This window comes from Oncorhynchus tshawytscha, linkage group LG33, assembly GCF_018296145.1.
Source record: "Oncorhynchus tshawytscha isolate Ot180627B linkage group LG33, Otsh_v2.0, whole genome shotgun sequence".
NCBI lineage: Eukaryota > Metazoa > Chordata > Actinopteri > Salmoniformes > Salmonidae > Oncorhynchus > Oncorhynchus tshawytscha.
In genome coordinates, this window is record NC_056461.1 from 29686571 (window position 1) to 29705310 (window position 18740).

Sequence of the window (18740 nt, forward strand, 5' to 3'; positions counted from 1 at the left end):
AATAGGATTCCCTCAAGATTTCTCTGATGTCCAAGATTTCAAATTTAAATTTCTTGATATGAAACTTAAGTTGCATGTCTTTGAAAATATCTACGTTGCTTAATAATTCTGTCATGGAAATAAATGTATTTCCTATTACCAAATAATTTCCGGTTCCTATGCCTTCCATGTGGAAGGCATATTTTATCAGTGAATTCTGAGAAGATATCCAAGGATTGTTCCATAATGTTGTGTTTTTTTAGTGATGATATTGATTCTTGTTGAAAACGTTTAATTATCTTCCATATTGTTATTGTGTTCTTAACTATGAAGTTGTCAATGTTCTTAGCTTCATTCTTAGACACGTGAAAAGATTTTTGCGATGAGCATTTGCATCTAAAATATGTGCCCATTGTTCCTCTTCGGTGCATTTAACGATACATGGATTGTAGAAAACATTATGAACAGCTGCTCTATCCATGACATAGGCTGACCAAGTGAAACTATCATCACTTGTTAAATCTACTTCAATCAGTGTAGATGAATGGGAGGATACAGGTTAAAGAAGGATTTTAATGCCTTGAGACAATTGAGACATGGATTGTGTTTCGGTGCCTTTCAACGGGGTATTGTAGTAAGTGCCAGGCGCACTGGTTAGAACTGCAACTTTGCTGGGTTTTTCACGCTCAACAGTTTCCTGTGTGTATCAAGAATGGTCCACCACCCAAAGGACATCCAGACAATTTGACACAACTATGGGAAGCATTGGAGTCAACATGGGCCAGCATTCCTGTGGAACGCTTTCAACACCTTGTGGAGTCCATAACCCGACCAATTGAGGCTGTTCTGAGAGCAAAAAGGTGATTCAATATTAGGAAGGTGTTCTTAATATTTTGTACAGTCAGTGTATGTCGCAAGTAAAGGTCCTGGAGGGCGAGTTGATACAATTCCAAGTCTGTAAGGTTAAAACCACCTGGTTGAGGAAGATGTAAAACTTTTATTATATCCATCTTATTTGACCACAAAGTCTTATGACCGAGTATAATTTTTTTTTAAGAATGTGTTTGGTGGGGTAATTCGGATTACTGAGAATAAATAACTGTTGGAGCCATTCTGAAAATATGTATTATATCTGGAAGATTTATGGGAAGATTGTTGTATTTAATTAGATCTGCTTTCATATTGTTGATAATGGGATTATGTTATCTTTATTAAACTTATTTGTTGACACCTATTAAGCATCCTAAGTATTTTATATTTGTTTTGTGGTCCACTTAAAGGATTGCTGTAGATCATGAGTTATTATTTTGTTTTTCTATGTTCATTGTATATCCTGAGATTTTAGGACATTCTGAAAATATTTTTAGCAAGACCGGCATTCCGTTTCCAATATTGGTCAGGGATATCAGGAGATCATTTGCAAATACATTTAGATATTTGTTTACCAATATTTAGGCATTTTAAAACACTTCCTCCTTTGCCTATTATGACAATTATCTAATCTGACTATCGGCTGTCAATTTACGGATATGACTGTGGCTGGTCAGATCAGCGCACCAGTAAATAGCTAACCTTACACCGCAAGTCAGATGGCTTGAAGCTGAAAATGGTGCATGTTCAAAATGATGACCAGCTAACGTTAGCTAGCTACGTTGGCTATTAGCTCCTATCTGATATCTAACACAATGTTTATCTAGCCAGCTAGCTAGCATAGTAGCTAATATAGCTAGCTTGCTAACACTACAGATGAAAGGGTTCATTATCATTATATTTGCTAACGGGTCACAAAGCTATCTGCTTAGCTAGCTAGTTTATTGCATGCACGTCTACACAAGTCTTATTATTAGTGAATTACACTGAACTAGTATTTGCAACAGGAGATCAACTTTGGTCACTGTCAATTCATCTGTTTCTCAATACTGCACCTTTCTGTTGGAGAATGAGCTTTCTGCTTGCTGGGCAATGCTCGTGGCTCAGGCGATGAGTGTCGGCTGGCATAGCAGCAGTTTTGTTATTTGGACAGAGTATCCGCAAAATCGTTAGAGAAGGGCCGATAGGCGATGGATTAGAAAAGCCAAAATCGGCTCGATATATCAGCACGGCTGATAAACGGTTGTTTCCTGTCAACATTAGATCCACCACTCCTCTTTAACTGTCACTTCATCTCTAACGTAGTTGAGTGTTCTGGTCTGTATTGCTATTTAAGCTTTGGCACATTTGAGATGGGTAGTAAATAGCTATTCTAATTACCTGGAAATATGCATGTTTAGCATTTACATCAAGTTCTATATTTAAATGAAATCTATTACATTTACATAACCTAATAGTAGTTATCTACGTTTGCTATTAGTATGAGCAATACTAATGAGCAATACTAATGTGTTCTCTGCTAAGGCACCACAGCCCTGTATCTGTTCTTGGGGATGCATCCTGATCTGACCAGTAACTACCCCAGCAAGGAGACATTTGAGGAGATCCAATTCTTCAGTGGCCACAGCTACCACAGAGGCATCGACTGGTATGTTATTCCCCTTGTCTTACCCTAACATATTCATTGCCACCAGTCAGTTGGGCATTAATTCCTCTTCTCCAACACATTTACAACAGTCCTGCTTTTATTTTGGGGGCAGCATGATTGAATGGAGACACATTGCTCCTGTAAACCACTGTGCTTTTCATAGTATATTAAACCAACTGAGTTGCCCAGTTTTGAAACACATTCCAGTTACTATTTTTGGCTTTAGAGGAACGTTTCATCCTTCAAAGGGAGAAGCTTTGGTTCGTCCCCCTCTGAGCTCAATCATTGATTAACAGAAAGCAGACAATTGGATTTATGAATCAAACATTAGTGTGTGGTGGGCTCAGTTGTGGAAAATCTTTAATGTGTGCAAAGTCTGTCTCTCTTACTGGTTTATGCTGGTGCAGTCATGTTTTATCCATTAAATTGCATAGTTATTGATGAAAAATGAAACTAGTCTTGTGGTGTTTAGGTAGGACTAGAGCTGTTACGGTGACCGTATTACCGGCACACCTGCGGTCACGAGTCATGACGGCAGTCAAATTCCACGAAGACCGTTTAGTCACGCTAACTAGTCTTCTCCAAGCTCTGATGCTACTGCTGGTCATTAGTAGCCTACCAAACTTGCTAACTGCCTGGTACTCGGCACTCTATTGTCCCTCTAATCACTCTGGCATCAATGCAAATGTAATTGAAAATCTAATCAAACACTTCACGAGAGCCCATAAGCTCATGTTGTGCAACATTTCTATAGGCTTTGGAATTGTCTGAGAAATCATTGATGGCCTCTCTTAAAAATAGGAGGATACCATCAGCTTTCTGGCCGGAAAGTATTCAGACCCCTTGACTTTTTCCACATTTTTGTAATGTTACAGGCTTATTCTGAAATTGATTTTTTACATTTTTTGTCCCTCATCAATCTACACACAATACACCATAATAACAAAGCGATAACAGGTTTTTAGACATTTTTAGCTAATTTATTACAAATAAAAAAAACAGATACCATATTTACGTAAGTATTCAGACGATTTGCTATGAGATTCGAAATTGATCCTTGAGCTGTTTCTACAACTTGATTGGAGTCCACCTGCGGTAAATTCAATTGATTGGACATGATTTGGAAAGGTACCCACCTGTCTATATAAGGTCCCACAGTTGACAGGTTGAAGGAATTGTCTGTAGAACTCCGAGATAGGATTGTGTCGAGGCACAGATCTAGGGAAGGTTACTAAAACATTTCTTAATCTTTGAATGTTTCCAAGAACACCGTGGCCTCCATTTTTAAATGGAAGAAGTTTGTTGCCTCCGGAGTGGCGCAGCAGTCTAAGGCACTGCATCGCAGAGCTTCAGAGGTCACTAAAGCCCCGGGTTAGATCCCAGGCTGTGTCACAGCCGATCGTGACCAGGAGACCCATGAGGCGGCACTCAAAAGGGATTTCCTTTTCCATCGCATTGTAGCGACTCGTGGCTGGCCGGGCGCTTGTAAGCTGACTTCAGTAGCCAGCTGGACAGTGTTTCCTCCGACACATTGGTGCGACTGGCTTCTGGGTTAAGCGAGCAGTGTCCGAGGACGCGTGGCTCTCGACCTGCAGAAATGGGACAAGACTGTAATTACCAATTGGATATCACAAAATTGTGGAGAAAAAAAATATATATTTGTTCAGGGAGGTTACCAAGAACCCGATGGCTACTCTGACAGAGCTCCATATTTCCTCTGTGGAGATGAGAGAACCTTCCAGAAGGACAACCATCTCTGCAGCATTCCACCAATTAGGCCTTTATGGTAGTGGCCAGACAGAAGCCACCACTCAGTAAAAGCCACATGACAGCCCGCTTGGAGTTTGCCAAAAGGCCCCTGATCATGAGAAACAAGATTGTCCGGTGAAGCAAGATGGTGGCAGCATCATGCTGTGGGGATGTTTTTCAGCTTCAGGGACTGGAAGACTAGTCAGGATCGAGGGAATGATGAACGACACAAAGTACAGAAATCCTTGATGACACCTGCTCCGGAGTGCTCAGAACCTCAGACTGGGGAGAAGGTTTACCTTCCAACAGGACAACGACCCTAAGCACACAGCCAAGACCACACAGGAGTGGCTTCGGGACAAGTCTCAATGTCCTTGAGTGGCCCAGCCAGGCCCAGACTTGAAACTGATTTCAACATCTGGAGAGAACTGGAAATAGCAGTGCAGCGACGCTCCCCATCCAACCTGACAGGGGATCTGCAGAGAAGAATGGGAGAAACTCCCCAAATGCAGGTGTGCCAAGCTTGTAGTGTCATACCCAAGAAGACTCAAGGATGTAATCGCTGTAATTGCTTCAACAAAGTACTGAGTGAAGGGACTGAATACTTATGTAAATGTTGTATTTCAGTTTTTAATTTCTAATAAAATTTCAACAATGTATAACCTGTTTTTGCTTTGTCATTATGGGGTATTGTGTGTAGATACAATTCTATCAATTTTAGAATAAGGCTGCAACGTAACAGAATGTTGAAAAATTAAAGGGGTTTGAATACTTTCTGAATGTACTCTATTTCTCAACTTTCCTATATTTACAACAGGAGTACAGCCTACCTGGCTGGCATGAAAATGAACAAGCATCCTCCATGCGCTATTTGAGTAGATAGATGACATGTATTTTTTCCGCTGTCCCTGTTTCGAGAGCATGATAATAGTCCATTCTAAATCGAAACAAATTTCACACAGAACAGCCACACTCTGGCTACCAGTCAAAAGTTTGGACACACCTATTAATTCAAGGGGTTTTATATTTACTATTTTCTACATTGTAGAATAATAGTGAAGACATCGAAGCTATTAAATAACACATATGGAATCATGTAGTATTTCTTCAAAGTAGCCACCCTTTGCCTTGATGACGGTTTTACACAGTCTGGGCATTCTCCAACCAGCTTCACCTAGAATGCTTTTACGACAGTCTTGAAGGAGTTCCCACAATGCTGACTTGTTAGTCCAACTCATTCCAAACCGCCTCAATCTTAAGGTCGGGTGATTGTGGAGGCCAGGTCATCTGATGCAGCACTCCATCACTCTCCTTCTTGGTCAAACAGCCCTTACACAACCTGGATGTTTGTTGGGTCATTGTCCTGTTGAAAAATAAATGATAGTCCCACTAAGCTCAAACCAGATGGGATGGCGTATTGCTGCAGAATACTGTGGTAGTCATGCTGATTAAATGCACCTTCAATTCTAAATAAATCACTGACAGTGTCACCCGCAAAGCACCCCCACAAAATCACACCACCTCCATGCTTCACGGTGGGAACCACACATGCAGAGATCATCCATTCACCTACTCTGCGTTTCAAATCAAGCGTTGTCTTTCACGAAGACAAGGCGGTTCGAACCAAAAATGTTGACTCATCAGACCGAAGGACAGATTTCCACCGGTCAATGTCCATTTTAGAGGTCGACCGATTAATCGGAATGGCCGATTAATTAGGGCCGATTTCAAGTTTTCATAACAATCGGAAATCTGTATTTTTAGACACCGATTTGGCCTAATTTTTTTTACATGTATTTATTTATTACACCTTTATTTAATATTTTTTTAACTAGGCAAGTTGGTTAAGAACACATTCTTATTTTCAATGACGGCCTAGGAACGGTGGGTTAACTGCCTCGTTCAGGGGCAGAAAGACAGATTTTCACCTTGTCAGCTCGAGGGATCAAATCTTGCAACCGTACAGTTAACTAGTCCAACGCTATAACCACCTGCCTCTCGTTGGACTCCACGAGGAGACTGCCTGTTACGCGAATGCAGTAAGCCAAGGTAAGTTGCTAGCTAGCATTAAACTTATCTTATCAAAAACAATCAATCATAATCACTAGTGGTGCGCGCTAATAGCGTTTCAAACGTCACTCGCTCTGAGACTTGGAGTGGTTGTCCCCCCTTTGCCCTGCAAGGTCTGCGGCTTTTGTGGAGCGATGGGTAACGCTGCTTCGAGGGTGGCTGTTGTCGTTATGTTCCTGGTTCGAGCCCAGGTAGGAGCGAGGAGAGGGACGGAAGCTATACTGTTACACTGGGAATACTAAAGTTCCTATAAGAACATCCAATAGTCAAAGGTTAATGAAATACAAATGGTATAGAGAGAAATAGTCCTATAATAACTACAACCTAAAACTTCTTACCTGGGAATATTGAAGACTCATGTTAAAAGGAACCACCAGCTTTCATATGTTCTCATGTTCTGAGCAAGGAACTTAAACGTTAGCTTTCTTACATGGCACAAATTGCACTTTAACTTTCTTCTCCAACACTTTGTTTTTGCATTATGTAAACCAAATTGAACATGTTTCATTATTTATTTTAGGCTAAATTGATTTTATTGATGTATTATATTAAGTTAAAATAAGTGTTCATTCAGAATTGTTGTAATTGTCATTATTACAAATAAATAAATCGGCTGATTTACCGGAATCGGCATTTTTGGTCCTCCAATAATTGGTATCGATATCGGCGTTCAAAAATCATAATCGGTCGACCTCAAGTCCATTGCTTGTGTTTCTTGGCCCAAGCAAGTTTCTTCTTATTGGTGTCCTTAAGTAGTGGTTTCTTTGCAGCATTTCGACCATGAAGGCCTGATTCACGCAGTCTCTGAACATTTGATGTTGAGGTGTGTCTATTACTTGAACTCTGTGAAGAATTTATTTGGTCTGCAATTTCTGAGGCTGATAACTCTAATGAATGTATCCTCTGCGGCTTATGTAACTCTGCGTCTTTCTTACCTGTGGTGGTCCTCATGAGAGCATGTTTCATCAAAGTGCTTGATGGTTTTTGTGAATGCATTTGAATAAACTGGAACTATCGACTGACCTTCATCTTAAAGTACTGTCATTTTCCTTTGCTTATTTGAGCTGTTCTTGCCGTTATATGGACTTTTTATTTTACCAAATAGGGATTTCTTCTACCTTGTCACAACACAACTGATTGGCTCAAATGCATTAAGAAGGAAAGAAATACCATAAAATTAACTTTTAACAAGGCACACTTGTTAATTGAAAATCATTCCGGTTGACTACCTCATGAAGCTGTGTCACGTAGAGTAGGCCAGATGGCTAAACTGGATAACCTAACCTCTATAAAAATAAAAAGATGGCGGAACCACAAAAGTTCTTCTGTGCAAAGGTGTTTATTTACAAGTGATTCCGGAACAGAAAATAACAGTACTGCCATCAACGTCTACCTTATGGGACAGCTTAACAACAATGCTGCCCCATCCACAGCTCAATCCAAAAAATCCCTTTCTAGAGACTGGAGAGAGGCTCCTTTTGTAGGGCTAGCCCCTCCCCTCAGAACAATTAACCCTAATTAATTAATCAATTAACAATACAAACCTACATTTTCCATGAACTAAACATACTAAAGGATATACATTGCAACACGGTTTTAAACAATATCACAACATAACATTTACAACATTACATCATTACTGACAATATCTTTCAATATGCCCATATGCATTAATGAGCCATTTGGGACAGGCACTATAAAGCCAACCCAATTCCCTTAGCTTGGGTCCTTTTCCAGCATACCCAGAAGCTACAGAGATGGAGAGAGAGGAACAGAACAAACAAACAAACAATGCGCTCATCCACAACATTGATAAGTATAATAATTATTGTATCTCTCAAATATGAACATTGACAAGTGTGAAATGCATGCACCAAGACAGAAGTTAAATTGTGTGTCGACCCACATTGTTAACTTATGGTATAATGGCGCAGGGAGGAGTGATGAATATGTGTGTGCGTTAAAGAACCAAATGCTGCCCGCGGCCAGTGACGGACTTCTACGTCACAAGCTGGTTGAGAGAATGCCAAGAGTATGCAAAGCTGTCATCAAGTCAAAAGGTGGCTACTTTGAAGAATCTCACATTTAAAATACATTTAATTCAACACTTTTTGATTACTACATGATTCCATATGTTTCAAAAATCAAATCAAATTTGATTTGATTTGATTCATAGTTTTGATGTCTTCACTATTATCCTACAATGTAGAAAATAGTAAAAAAATAAAGAAAAATCCTTGAATGAGTAGGCATGTCCAAACTTTTGACCGGTACTGCATATTATTAGTATATTTAAAGACAATATTACATCAAGAATAGTGTGATGGGGGACTATTATTTCTATCACTTGTGAATGATATATTATAACTTGTGAATGATGCCAAGCATAAGGCAAGAAACGGCACATGCTTTCCCCTCCCAAATGTTTTCGAATCAGTCGCACAACTCATGTTGTCTTGCCCATAGGCCTATATGTTTTGATAAGGTTTGTATCACAACTGAAGTGGCCAAATAACGTCTTAAAATGAAGCACATTAATCCGCTTTACAAGGGGTTTAGAGCCACCTTTGTAATAAAAGCATTACATGCATAATCGCATTTGTGGTCACTTTTGAGAATATTTTCCTGCTAATGGAACATTTGTGCTTATAGTCTACAGCTGTGTGCACATTGCTGGGCTTATAATGTGAAGAAATAGCCTAATAGCTTAAAATGTTGATCAACTAAGTGTTCTCATCTGTTGCATCATGCTCATTGCTTAAAATAGGTTATTTTTTTGCTGCTAGTGGCTGTGTTTATTTGGGATCTATCGCATCCCGCAACTGGAAGATTTATTTGTCGTATAGAATAGGGTAACTTTTTTTGTACTACGAGGGATAGTAGATTGACATAGGCTAGTGCTTTTGCTGTTTGTTAGGCCTACTCATCTTATTGGCTGCCGAAAATAAATGTGGAGAGTTCTTCCAATATCCTTAATATGCGCCTCGGAATTGGATAAGGACCCGCGCAGTTGCATCACCGATGTTTCGCTCTTCACTTGTAGCCTGTGAGAAAGACCCGATCACGTGACGGAGAGCCATGTGAGTGAGAGGTGCTTCGACACACAGCCGGGAGTTCTAATGATTATATTCAGCCCAAGGGCACAATGGCCACTGGCCACAACAGGCATGGATTTTTTTCAGGGGGCATTATGGCCACAGAAGGGGATGCAGCCGGGTAATTCAAGGCATTATCAAGTGCTTGTCAAATTGTGAACGGGAGGCTGATTAAGTGTGTACAGCCTGTGCAAAAATGAACAAAGCAAAGCTCATGCCTTTCATACAACTTTTTTCAAATCCTCATTAGTCGCATCATGCAGCCTTAGAATGTATTAAAAATCAAAACATATAGCCTAACATTTATTTCACAACCAAAGTTGCATAACTCTAAATTAAACATATAGGAGAACCTGTTTCTTTGATAACCGCTCAACACAGAATAGCGGCAATTTATTAGACTTTTTAAAATGTAAATGTTCCAAAAGTCTGCATCAGTGGCTTGTAGGCTATGCGTGTATCAAGCAGATGCTGAATGTTTGTTAATTAACGGTCAATTACCGTGAGACTGGCAGTTTTTTTTTGACAATCACCCGCTGACAAAATGTCATGAGTGCCACAGCCCTAGGTGTAGGACATTGGTATTTGTTATGTATTCAATTACTTTTAGATAGACAGCTCTAATGCCCAAAACCTTTTTTATCATGGACAGCTCCATTGGGCACTTTCACCATTTTTGAAGCAGTCAACTGTGTGGGACTTCCTAGGAGTTAAGGAAGAATCACATCATTCAGTCCAAGTCATCAGAAGAGCTCAGCCGATGAATTATACTCCTGAGCAAACATTCCATAACTCCAGGTGGCCGTTAATAACCAACCTTTGCTTTATACCTGTTCAGACAACTCACTCCAGGTGGCAGTAAATCACCAACCTTTGCTTTATACCTGTTCAGACAACTCACTCCAGGTGGCAGTAAATCACCAACTTTTGCTTTATACCTGTTCAGACAACTCACTCCAGGTGGCAGTAAATCACCAACCTTTGCTTTATACCTGTTCAGACAACTCACTCCAGGTGGCAGTAAATCACCAACCTTTGTTTTATACCTGTTCAAACAACACGCTGCAGGTGGCAGTAAATGCACCCTTTCATAGACGTAGTAGATGCGCTTGGCCCCTACTACCATACCTGCGAAACCCTCCCCTAACCCGGACGACACTAGGCCAATTGTGCACCGTCTCATGGGTTTCCCTGTCGTAGCCGGCTGCAACACAGCCCAGGATCGAACCCTGATCTGTAGTGAAGCTTCTAGCACTGCGATGCGCCGCTCAGGAGGCCCCTAAAAATCCTTCTTTAACCTGTCTTCTCCCCTTCATCTACACTGATTTGAAGTGGATTTTACGTGACATAAATAAGGGATCGTAGCATTCACCTGGTCAGTCAGTATTTTGTAAATAGCAGGTGTTCCTAATGTTTAAACCCGTCTGTCTGTGTGTTATGATTGACAGGTACATGGAGTACTTTCCACTACCCTCCAACACCAGCTCAGACTTTTACTATGAGAAGAGCGCCAACTACTTTGACTCGGAGGTGGCTGCACGGCGGGCGGCTGCCCTTCTGCCCAAGGCCAAAATAATCACTATCCTCATCAACCCTGCAGACAGGGCATACTCATGGTACCAGGTGAGCCTCCCTCCCTCCGAGTTAAACCTCTTCCCACTGTTCCATTTCCAACACCAGACTATATTATAGGGATATCAATTGGGTGAAATGCTGTGGGTGTCTTGAGGGTAGCATCATTCCTTTTCCAGGTCAAGCTGTACTGCTGATTTCACTTGAACTTGGAAATAAAGTAGCTAATATCCTGGTGGAGAACTAGGTGATGTACCGGTATATAGGAGTGAGAAATCAGTTGGAATGCCCTCTGCAAGGGCACTGGATTAAACTGGCAAGGTAGACTGACTGTCATATCTGTCTGCTCTGCCTTCAGCACCAACGTGCCCATGACGACTCAGTCGCCCTGAAGTATACTTTCCATGATGTCATCACTGCTGGCCATGACGCCCCCATCAAGCTGCGGGTGCTCCAGAACCGCTGTCTGGTGCCGGGGTTCTACGCCACCCACCTGGACCGCTGGCTTAGCCACTACCACATCAGCCAGGTAGGTTTGGTCATCTGGGTCCCATGTGTGCATGTTCATGCTTATGTTTTTGCAGATTTTTTCATAAGCATATGGTTTAAATGTAAACAAACATTGATGTATTCAGTCTGTGTCTATATGTACATGGTTGGTACAGTGGATGTGTGTATAGGTTGTTGCTGGTATTTGAATTTGAGACCGCTCAGCTAGTCTATCTGACCTACTGTGGTATTGTAACTGGTTCCTCAGATCCTGGTTCTGGATGGTCAGGTGCTGAGGACGGAGCCTGCTGCAGTGATGGACAAGATCCAGAAGTTCCTTGAGCTGACAAACACACTGAACTACCACAATATTCTAGCGTAAGTGTCTTATTAGGCCTGCTAAACACTATAGACTAGAGCCAACATCACTTTTGTAGAAAACACATGGCAAATGAAGGCTTTTGTTTCCCTAACTGTTTGACATGTAACATTAAAGCGTATAAATGGTCCAATGCAGCCTTTTTTATCTCTATTAAATTAATTCGGTGTAACAATTAAGTTTCTTACAATTAAAATGGTCAAAAATAAATAGCTTCTTAGCAAAGGATAATTTCTCAAGCAGTAATTCTTCTAGGACTGTCTGGGAGTGGTCTGAGTGGGGAGGGGAAAACAAAAAATGTGCTTTTATTGGCAGAGTTTTGGAACTCTTTCTTATAGGTCGTTATCAATAAAATGTCACAATATGGTGCAGAGGGTTTGATTTGGCTGCTGGGGGACAAGGAGACCCCCCAGCTCCGCTAAAACCAATGACAACTTTTGTGCATGTGACAAATCAAATGTGATTTGAACTACGCTCCGTTTTAAAGGAATTGTTAAATAAATGTTACAGCTAACTGTTTTGTTTTAATATCATCACCTCTCAAAGAGCATTGTCAGAACTACACATTTCTGATTATTCCACATTTATCTCTGGCATCAGTAGGGATGCACGATATATCGGTGAACATATCGGAATTGGCCGATATTAGCTAAAAATGCCAACATCGGTATTGGCCCCGATGTCTAGTTGAACGCCGATGTGCAAAACCGATATCAAAGCTGACGTACATACCTATATAACACAGGTACATGACGTAATGACGCCACGTAAAATGTTGTGCTACACGTGCAACACAGTATTCCTAACCTAGCCCACAATGTCTGCTGTGTGGATCGAGCAGTCAACAAGTGGAGCAGTCATTTAAAAGAGTAAGAACATTTCAGCGAGACAACTCAAAGGCAAAATCCATTAACGCCAAAATAATGGAATGAATTGCCCTTGACAATCAACCGTTCTCTGTCGTGGCTTGCATGTGCAAGTTCAGAACACACAACATTCTATAATAGAACTGTGTTATTTCACGTGCCAAATTCAGCTTTCGCCGACTGGTCAAGCACCGGTACACATGTTGCCCTACCGGAGTTGCACAGTAATACCGTCACTGCTGTTAGCTTCACAACATACTATGGAACGCCGTATGGGTGTTTGCATGTCAAAAAAGATACAAGTCAAATAACACTATTTGACGTTTTAAATAAGCTTTTAATTTGACACATCAAATAACAGAGTTCTATTATAGAATGTTGTGTGTTCTGAATCTGCACGTGCAAGTCAAGCGCCACCACTACTATCAGTAGCACTGTCAAAGCTGTACAAAAAAGTCTGCAAACACCAGCCCTAAACAATGTGTTTAGATGATTTGTTTGACCGCAACTTCTGGGGTAACTTCTGAGCTTTAGCCTGGTACCTAGCTAGCACCAATACAAGCAGCCTGAAAACAATGACCAGTAGAAACTGCAGTCATTTTCATTATTCTCAGCAATGATTTAGGAATCGTTGTGCGTATTAGCTAGGTAGCCACTTGTTGTTCGTCTATTGAAATTGAACTTGAGTTCATGAAAATAAATAGCTCGCCAGCTACTTAACCCTGTTGCCCAAAGCTAACATTATAGGCAGCCAGCTAGCTTCATCTCTGTTGTGAAGCTAGCCACAATAAGGATTAGGCACAATAGTGGAATTTTCAGTTTGCCTTCAAAATACAAGTACATCTTTGAAAGTGATCCTCAGAGTTATCAGACTCCAAAACATCCACGCACTATTGTTTTTCCTCTTGAATAGTGTTCAATACACATAGGTTGACAATAAATGTGTCTCAATTCACAGTTTCAGAGTCCCGCAATAAGAGCTATACAACCCTCCAGAAATGATTTCCTAAAGGACTTAATGATGAAATCTATTAATGATAAATTAATGATGAAATGTATGTTATGTTGTGACTTTTAACATAAATTATGCCCCTATTTAAGATTACTCAGTTTTTCGTACGATGTACCCAATGATTAATGAATACTTGCTCGGTAGGTTTATGTCCTCAATGTGGTTTTACAGACGTGTTTAATACGTCTTATTTACACACTTTATTCGAATATTTATGAAATGCATATTGTTATATTTGGTAGCACTTATTTGTTTTTCCTTCGCCTCCAACCCCTTTCGATGCGTGGAACAGATGTGGGTGGGGCTAGGTCTACACAAGGGTGCAATTTTTTTTTTTTTACGTACAAAAGCTCTGACGAAGGCCGAGGCCGATACGTAAGCGTATTAAAGATCAGTGATACTATCAAGAGCAGTGTGCAGTTTCCTTTTTCCTTCACCTTGACCATCACGTATCTGAAATAACATGTCTATATTTATGTTCATGATGAAGAAAAGCATGCATTTACTTGCTCTAGAAATCTGATGATAGATCTAAATGTGAGCCATTGTTTGGCATTGAATAATCTCTCATTTGTAGTTCTGACTATTTTCTTCAAGAGGTGGTGATGATATTACAACCAAACAGTTAATATTTATTTAATTATCCCGGCACAGTTATTCATGGTTTTAGCAGAGCTGGGCATCTCCTTGCCCACCAACAGGCAAATCGAATACTATGCACCTTATTGTGAGGTTTTATTGATAATGATAATGAACAAAAATGTAAAGTGTTGGTCCCATGTTTCATGAGCTGAAATAAAATAACCCAGAAATGTTCTATATGCACAAAAAGCTTATTTGAAAATGTCCCAGTTCATCCATGGCCTGCATACTCACCAGACCTGTCACCCACTGAGCATGTTTGGGATGCTCTGGATTGATGTGTACGACAGTGTGTTCCAGTTGCCTCCAATATCCCAGCAACTTTGCACAGCCATCGAAGAGGAGTGGGGCAACATTCCACAGGCCACAATCAACAGCCTGATCAACTCTATGTGAAGGAGATGTCGCCCTGCATGAGGCAAATGGTGATCACACCAGATACTGACTGGTCTTCTGGTCCACGCCCCTACTTTTTAAATTATTATTTTAAAAGATATTGGTGACCAGCAGATATGTATTCCCAGTCATGTGAAATCTATAGATAAGGGCCAAATGAATGTATTTCAATTGGCTGATTTCCTTATATGAACTGTGACTCAGTAAAATCTTTGAAATTGTTGCATGTTGCGATTATTTTTGTCAGTGTAATTTACCACATGGTGATGTCAGGCAGTTGTTTTCAACCGGCTCTTACACTAAGGGCTTTTTTTTGACTGCACTGGGCCTTAAAAGCAGGGATGGGTGACTTTGATGGGTGTGGGGGCCACAAAGAATCTGAACTCATCATGACGGTCCCCAGTTGCTCGCGGGTCTGCGTACCTACATCCGCCACATTGTGATCAAAACCATTTTTGCCATGTGGTGTAGAGAAAATGTGGCAGTTTTAAAGCAAGTTTTCTGTCATTCTAAACATTTTGACATAGGGTGGAGAGAAATGTTTGGTCCCCCAGCTGATAATTCTAGCGTTTTAGTTTAGATAGCTGGCAGCTAAACTAACTTAGCGATTACATTTTTTCTGCTGATAGGGGCTAATTGACTATCTGTGAATTACATAAGAGAAAAACTACTGATGCACAACCACATTTCTAAATTGCACCTTGTGTGTGTATTCTACTATTCTAACTCTCAACATGAAGTTGAGACTCCAACTGAGTTGCCAAAACATTTTAAATAAAACATTTAAATTGTTTGAAATTCATCCGAGGGTTCTTCAAAAGGGGGCCTCCTGTTGCCCATCGCTGCTTTAAAGCATTGAGCTGTTCAACACCGCTGTGATTGTGAAGGAACCTATCTTTTCAATCGGAGCGGAGGGGCTTGGTTTGTGAACAGCTTTGATGTGATTTTCAGAATGCTCTCTTTTGGAGGGATTACCATCGCTTCGACATTACCATGCCAACCTATTCCCTTTCTTCTGCTTCCCCCTGTTCACAAGCCCCCGCCCCCCATATCTGTTTCTGCCTCTGATGCTTGACCACATAATCACCCAGCCAGACTGCAGTAAACAGCAACATCTGTCAGCCACATCCCCCTGTGGACAATGGATATGGTTTGTCGCCGTGTCTCTTCTCTAAACACGAAGAGTCGCAAACCATCTGTTCCGGATGTTCCCTTTTAATTAGGTTGATGAGCATTAATTTAAACATTTTGACTTGCCTACCTCCATTGTGTGTTCCTCTGTTCCAGGTTTGATCCCAAAAAAGGGTTCTGGTGCCAGTTGTTAGACGGAGGAAAGACCAAATGTCTGGGCAAGAGTAAAGGACGGAGATACCCCGACATGGACACAGATGTAAGTTACTATGAACCATGTACACAAACCTCAAAAATGTCTGTCTTGCCTTCAACTTAAAAACATATTAAATTATTCAACATAAAATGTTGTTACCTTGATAAGCAAGTTTTTTTTTTTATATAGTTGAATTGTCTCTCCTAGAATAGATGTTATATAAGTATTTCCTACTCTAGTCAGTGGTGCTTTATGGTCTCATTGCCTGTCTGTCTGTGACAGCCTCCGCTCAGCTCTTCTCAGGATGGGCATGGAAATCCACCGGATCTGGTAGTGTCTAAGGAGCAACCATAGAGAGGAGAGGGGTGTTGAGGGGGACAGGGTGGGCACTGAACTCAGGTCCTTGAAGTTACCTTGACTGTGTTGGCACAGACACCTCGGGGGTAATTAGCTGGGATGACAGGGCTCATGAGACCCGCAGAGCTGCAGTGCCCTCTGCCTGAGTTACTCAGTAGTCTGGACCAAAGCTCTCTCTGCACACTAAGTTAACTAAAGGTCATGTAACATTAAATGTGATGTTGTTCCCTGGGCATAAAAGTTAAATACTCATCATAACATTGAATATGGTTACCAAAACTAGCTGCAAGCAGCCATATACATGTACCTTTGAGTCATTTAGCAGGCACTCATCCAGAGCGACTTACACAAGCAATTAGGGTTAAGTGTCTTGCTCAAGGGCACATCGACAGATGTTTCACCTAGTCGACTTGGGGATTTGAGCCAGCAAAATTTGTTACTGGCCCAACACTCTTAACAGCTAGGCTATCTGCCGCCCCATATCTAGGGATTCAAGCTTTGGCCGCCCAGTGCCACCATCCGGAGAAATTGGACAAACTACTTCTGTACTTATCACGTTTGCCAAATATCAGAACTCAAAATCACAGATCACACAGTATGCTTTTGATGGATTATCTACCATTTTTATGTTGACTACTTTAAATGTCTTATTCCGGAACCGCTTAACCGATTGGCACCATATTTGGTATGTAAGCATCTATAGACCCACGTCTTTTAACACTCTTAATTCAAACAACATAAGCCAATGAGCTTGCATTCATGTATTTCCTGTCCAATATCACCCCCATCAGGCCAAACTGAACCATACTCTACAGGTTAGCTAGAGTCGCAGCCCTGAGCATGTGTCAAATTCCATGACTGAGTCCAACAGATCAAGAGCTATGAATATGTGTCCGTTATAGCACCACCATGTGGTGAATCTGATTAATTCAATAACTGTCTGATTGATATGCATTTATATGCCAGGTCACGTGCCAGGTCACGCCCACTTGAATGTTTATTAGTCCGTAGTGGCCATGTTGTTTATGATGCTAGTCTGGAAAAAGATGCATTGTGAGACCTTGGCCGTGTATCAAGTTTTGTGCAGATACATGGCAAATGTGTTCCTTGTGAGGACAGAGACCTATGTACTGAATTTCAGGACTAGCTCAAACGGGGAGAGGGGTGTGAGCTTTCAAAGTCAGCATTTTCAGTCACTTGTTATAGCGCCACCATGTGGCCAATTAGCATTGAATGAAAGGTGTGGCCAATTGGCCCTTTACCATGATGCAAGGTTGCAACCTCCAAGGCCCGACCATCTCACGGGAATTATAATTTTATTTCACCAAATCGTCAGAAGAAAATAACCAATGGCTACAAATACCGTAGGGTTTGACCCAGCTTCGCTGATGAACCCCTAACTAAATGGGCAACTGCTGTATCTAGGGTGGGAGCTATAAACAATGTATGTTTATTAAACATTTTCTTGTAACTGTGGCCTATATCTGACACACTCTTTCATCCTGTGGCAGTCTCGCTCCTTCCTTAGGGAGCACTACAGGGACAACAACATAGAGTTGTCCAAGCTGCTCTATAAGATGGGCCAGCCTCTGCCCAGCTGGCTCAGGGAGGAGCTGCTCCACACCAGGTAGCCTCAGCACGGCCGTGGACACGAGGACAGAGACACCACCCCAACCTGACCCTCCTGTCCCCCACAGAGGGGGATGCACGTGCCAGCCCCTCGGCTCCAGCTATTCACCGCCATGCGGACTAACCAGGAGCTGAGGAAGGCATGAGAGACAGGCCCCCCCATGCCAAGTCAGCCCAGCTGTTCCCAGTGGCCCCCAGGGACCCTAGCATGGGGTGTGGGCCCTCAGGAGGGAGAAGAGGCAGAGGTGAAAGAGAGACATGAACTGAGTTTAGGATTGTTCTACTTCCTTCTCAGAGAGAATGACGCTGGGGCAAAGAGAGAAGAGGGAGGGATCCCTCAATGAGGACTGATGTTATTGTTCCATCACTGAAGTTTGCACTCTCTCAGGCAGACAGAGACAGACAAGGAAGACGACGTCATTTCTCTGTGCCTGTCATGAACAATACATTAGCCAATAATGGATATTCAAGTGCCAGAGTGGAATGTTCATTTGAAAGTATTTCTGAATTTATATTTTCATAATTAACACTCATATACTGCTGGATGTCTGTATTTGTTTCTGAGGTGTTGTGGTTGCACAACGCATCTGTCGAGCCTTGTATGTTCTTTTTAACTGTTCCATGTTTTTAATCTGTGTTCATCTGAAAACCTAACTGGAG

At 41.4% G+C, this 18740-nt stretch overlaps 1 protein-coding gene across 5 annotated transcripts in view; it reads left to right on the forward strand.

The window, feature by feature from the left end:
* Nucleotides 1–18740, forward strand: part of LOC112231114 (bifunctional heparan sulfate N-deacetylase/N-sulfotransferase 1) — a 126543-nt gene that overhangs the window by 105122 nt on the left and 2681 nt on the right. For 4 of the 5 annotated variants that reach the window (XM_024397680.2, XM_024397682.2, XM_024397681.2 and 1 more), the window contains 6 exons: nt 2374–2497; nt 10860–11034; nt 11342–11512; nt 11741–11850; nt 16055–16157; nt 17963–18740. The exon at nt 17963–18740 is cut by the window's right edge and continues 2681 nt beyond it. In XM_024397680.2, coding sequence (XP_024253448.1) covers nt 2374–2497; nt 10860–11034; nt 11342–11512; nt 11741–11850; nt 16055–16157; nt 17963–18082 — 803 coding nt within the window. In that variant the 3' untranslated portion in view covers nt 18083–18740. Of the gene's footprint in view, nt 1–2373; nt 2498–10859; nt 11035–11162; nt 11231–11341; nt 11513–11740; nt 11851–16054; nt 16158–17962 lie in introns of those variants that run through there. The other variant, XR_002950416.2, reaches the window with a different exon arrangement.